Below are 4,477 nucleotides of genomic sequence, written 5' to 3' on the forward strand. Positions count from 1 at the left end.
TTTCAACCATACCGAGGTTGGTCAGGCTTTGCTGCGTGAGCCGTCCCCTTTGAATACTCCCCACCCTAGCTGATTGCAACCGAAATTCCCTTAGAAAAACATATACCAAATGCTCCCTCCAGTATTCTGGCATAAGACAGGGTTCAGTTTGATTTTCTTTTGAATACAAGATATTTCTTGAATCAGTATCCTCAAAACTTCTTGATCAAAATTTTGAATTTCATACCAGAATTCCTCGAATTCTATAACCTTGATCCACATATCAATTCGAAGGGTCTCAAACTTAGTTTCAGATTTGGCGGGAGTTTTGAGTGTATTTTTCTAAACTGTTCACACCTTCTTTCCTCAAAACTGACGAAAGAGTTTGGTCTTGGTCATAGTTTGATTCAAGGTTCGAGTCGGATAAGATTTTTCCTGAGCTATCTTTCTCAAAAAGGTTTGAAAATTGAATTTCTTTCTTTGAATATTCACTTAACTAATTTCTAAATTAGTTATGAGGAATAAATTAATCATTTATCTGAATATTTTGATCTCGATAGATTTTCTGAATTTTCTTTTTACAATCCGTGTGAATATAAAATGATAGAAATTTCTCTCTTAGAGTATTTAATTATTCATTTATCAAATACTCATAGAATTTAAACATAGAATTTAAGAGAATTCTAATTTTGATATAAAATTCTTTATGCATCTATTTATGCATAAAAATCAACTTTAATAGGAATAACACTTTTATAAAAAGAAAAATCCTTTTATGCATCTATTTATGTATAAAATCAAATTTAATAGGAAAAACACTATTAAAATAAAAAGAATTTCTTTATGCATCTATTTATGCATAAAAATCAATTTTTATAAGAATAAGGCTTTTGTAATAAAAAAATTTATTTATGCATCTTTCTATGCATAAAAATCAAATTTAATAAGAATAACACTTTTATGATAAAAAAAATCCTATTATGCATCTTTCTATGCATAGAAATTAAATTTAATAAGAATAACACTTTTGTAATTAAAAAAAAATCCTTTATGCATCTTTCTATGCATAGAAATCAGATTTAATAAGAATAACACTTTTGTAATAAATTAAAAAAATTCTTTATGCATCTTTCTATGCATAGAAATCAAACACTACTACATATTAGCCTAATACCGGGGCTTGTACCGGCGCTATTTAACGGGGTCTAAAAAAGCCTCGTCATCGGTATAAGCGCCGGTATAAGCGCCGGTATCGCAGCGTCGGTATACCTGTCGGGTATTAATACCGGCGCATATAACGGCGCCTATACCGACGCTGACCGGGGGTAATACCGACGCTTAAACCGGCGTCTATACCGGTTCATATACCGACGGATAAACTGGCCTCTATACCGGATTATATACCGAAGTATAAACCGGCATCTATACCAATGTATATACCGACGCTGATACCGGGGCAAATACCGACGCTGTAGCAGAATTTTTTTTTTGGACAGAATAGTGCTGCCTGGCTGTTGCCTAGCTGCCTGCAATGAGCAGGATCAACAACAGCAAACAGACAACACTATTCTGTCTACAATAGAGCACAAAAACAACCGTGCTCGTTTGCATATTTTCCTGATCGACAAACAAGAAATTAAATTAAACATTAATACTCAAGAATGTTTTGATTATATTTCATTAGTTTGAAGGTCATCTTACATCATGGTAATGCCTCCCAATTGACGGTCTCTCCTTCTTCTTCAAGCATCTCAAACAAGGCCACAAGGCCATGTTTGTGAGCGTACTTCTCCTCTCGCCTGCTTGGTGGGCGATTCATGGCCAACTCCTGCACACACGATTAACAATTATAACTTTTAAAAAATCAACATTTAGCCCACATACATACATTTAAATAAATAAAATTGTTACAAACACTTACGAATTCATGGCGCATGGTTTCGTAACAACCACTCCCGAGATGAGAAGCCCCTACTGTTTGGAGTCTTGCCCTTGCCGCCTCTCTTTGTTGTTGAAACCTGTCTGGTGTCTCGGTGAGCTCCTGAGCAATGGCTGCCCACTCCCTGTCATCTAGCCAAACAGGTTTCTCCTTCCCCTCTCTGAATGCGTCCCTTGCCTCTGACCTACGATGCCCCATCAAAATGCGAGCTGTATACTGTATCCACTCATTAGAGACGACATTCATAGGGTCAGATGGCTGGAACTCTTGCTTTATCTTTGTGTTTATATAATTTTTCTTCCCCTTGTCTTGCTGATCCCATTTAGTCATGACAGAGTCATGAAACTGTATAGTGCACAATTGTCGAATGCGTGTCTTCATTGCCTTCCCTGCACTATCCATTATTGGTGCCCCATCCCTAATTGTGTAAATCTTGCTGTTGTCATGGTCATGTGCACCCCAGGGAGTGGAAGGTGACCCTATGGGTGTGCTATCAACAGATGAGAGCGAAGGACGACGCTCACGTGGTGGTGGTGTCACAGCATCTGTGGCACTACCACCACAACAACCTCCCCCTGAAGACCTACTACGTGAGCGCCGTCTATGTGAAGAGGTGGTAGATCGAGCTGTAACAGGAGTGGAAGGCTGTGTGGTACGAGGTGTGGGAGCTGCTGTCGTACCCACGGGTGTGGGAACTGGCGTCGGGAATCCAGATGGTGAGGCAGATGTCCCTGCTCCAGAACCCCAATAACTCTGAGCCATGGCTCTCTGCTCTGGAGTCATGGACGAAAGAAAACCATATAACTGCTGGGGACTCATGCCCTGCGGTGTAGGATTAAATGAGAAATCTGGACTGTAGTCGTAGGGCGGTGAGTCACCCATGGCCTGTTGGACAAAAAACCATATGACAAACTTGTACGGAATGAAAATTACACGGTAAACAATGAATGAAAGAACCATAAGATAAACATTAACAATGATAAACAACATTGGTAAAACTATATCAACTTGCTCCTACAGTAGTGATTATGATGGTAAACATTAACAATGGTAAACAATGAATGGACCTTCAATGTCATAAAACCATTACAAATATGTCATAACTATTTGCATAATCATTAAGATACATCATTTTATAAATCATTATCTATTCTATCATCCTCATTAAGATCAGTAGCCCCAAAGAGATCTATGTCTATGCACATTTCAGCATCCTCATCATTAAAAGTCCCTTGATGAAGGATGTCTTCATCATCTATGTCTTCTTCCTCAACTTGTTTTTCAGCTTCCTTGGTTTGCACCTCTTCATTTGGATCTTGCTCTAGTTCCTTCTCTTCATTTGCTTGCTCCTCTTCATTGTTGATATCGGCTTGTTCTTGCTGCTCTCCATTACCCTGTGCATCCACATCACCTTGTTGTAGCTCAAATTCTTCATAAATTTGCTTACTGCGGGGGGCGACTTGAACCACAAACAGCCAGCGTGGATCTTTTGGATCCGCTTTAAAGACAACCTGCTCACAATGCTCTGGGCGCACAAAAGTATCTTGCTGATCGGTCCATACCTTTGTGGAGTCCACTTGGATGAGGCCACTCTTGTCTCTACGTACAGTTGCATGTGGCCCATTCATGATTACCTTGAACCACTTCACATCAAAGATAAACAACTCAAAACTTCTGAAGCCAACCTTCAATATATCTTGAATGGTTCCAAAGTAATCAAGCATTCCAGTAATTGTGTTATCATCACTTGCACTTGCACGACTTTCTTGAACAAACTGTGCTGTGACACCACAATCAAAGGTTGCTCTTCTTTGGTCTATTCGTTCTACTCGAAAATGACGTCCATGTGACCAAAACGCCCCATATTTGTGATACTACAATGAGCACAAAAAGTTTGTTGATGGAGAATCAAACACAGAGACATGTAGAGAAAAAAATGAGAGACATGTAGAACTTAAACACTTACATGCCAATCGCATCCTTTTGTAAGCTCCTCCTCCTCCTCTGTTATAGGTAAACCAGCACGTTTGGCTTCTAAAATTGTAGCTTCTAGCCATCTACCTGTGGGAAAGTCCGGAAGAGCTTGCATACCTTCTGGATATGGGAGATTTCTTGTAGTGCGATTCCTTCTGAAACTTAAACGATCTTGTACTCGCTGTCGCTTGAGAGCTTCATATGTCTCAATCCACTTCTCCATTACATGAGAGTTCAAGATGCAAAATTTGTTGATTTTTTCTCTCAAAGTGTTATCCATCTTTCTCTTAATGCCTTGGCCTTGAGGTTCCTCACCAATGACTCGCCTGTTGGACTCTTGAGACCATAGTCGAGGTATCTCTGGATCTGAGGAACTTAAATATTCAGTGATGTAAACAAGGGACTCTTGTATCAGCCACCCTTCTGACATACTACCCTCTGGGCGAGCCATTTGGCGAACAAATCCCTTTAATGTCTTCATAAACCTCTCCAAAAAGAACATCCATCTTGAATGGACTGTTCCAGCAACTGCAACCTCATCTACAACATGAACTAGCAGATGCATCTGGATTGTTAATAAACTTG

At 39.4% G+C, this 4,477-nt stretch overlaps 1 protein-coding gene across 1 annotated transcript; it reads right to left on the reverse strand.

The window, feature by feature from the left end:
• Positions 1-1,681: 1,681 nt before the first annotated feature.
• LOC147630545 (uncharacterized) lies at positions 1,682-2,800 on the reverse strand. The gene is made up of 2 exons (XM_086810828.1): positions 1,901-2,800; positions 1,682-1,807 (listed from the first exon to the last, which is right to left on the reverse strand). Exons 1-2 carry the CDS (start codon positions 2,798-2,800, stop codon positions 1,682-1,684), a joined length of 1,026 nt encoding a protein of 341 aa, XP_086666954.1.
• Positions 2,801-4,477: the final 1,677 nt, after the last annotated feature.

This window comes from Cibotium barometz, chromosome 16 (assembly GCF_041138505.1).
Source record: "Cibotium barometz isolate CiBa-2024 chromosome 16, ASM4113850v1, whole genome shotgun sequence".
Classification (NCBI taxonomy): domain Eukaryota; kingdom Viridiplantae; phylum Streptophyta; class Polypodiopsida; order Cyatheales; family Cibotiaceae; genus Cibotium; species Cibotium barometz.

Excerpts from the sequence above, each read along its gene's own strand:
- LOC147630545 (XM_086810828.1), bottom strand. The coding sequence starts at position 2,800 with ATGGGTGACTCACCGCCCTACGACTACAGTCCAGATTTCTCATTTAAT. Across the intron at positions 1,808-1,900 it reads AAACCATGCGCCATGAATTC|GAGTTGGCCATGAATCGCCC; the intron begins GTAAGTGTTTGT and ends TCGTGTGTGCAG.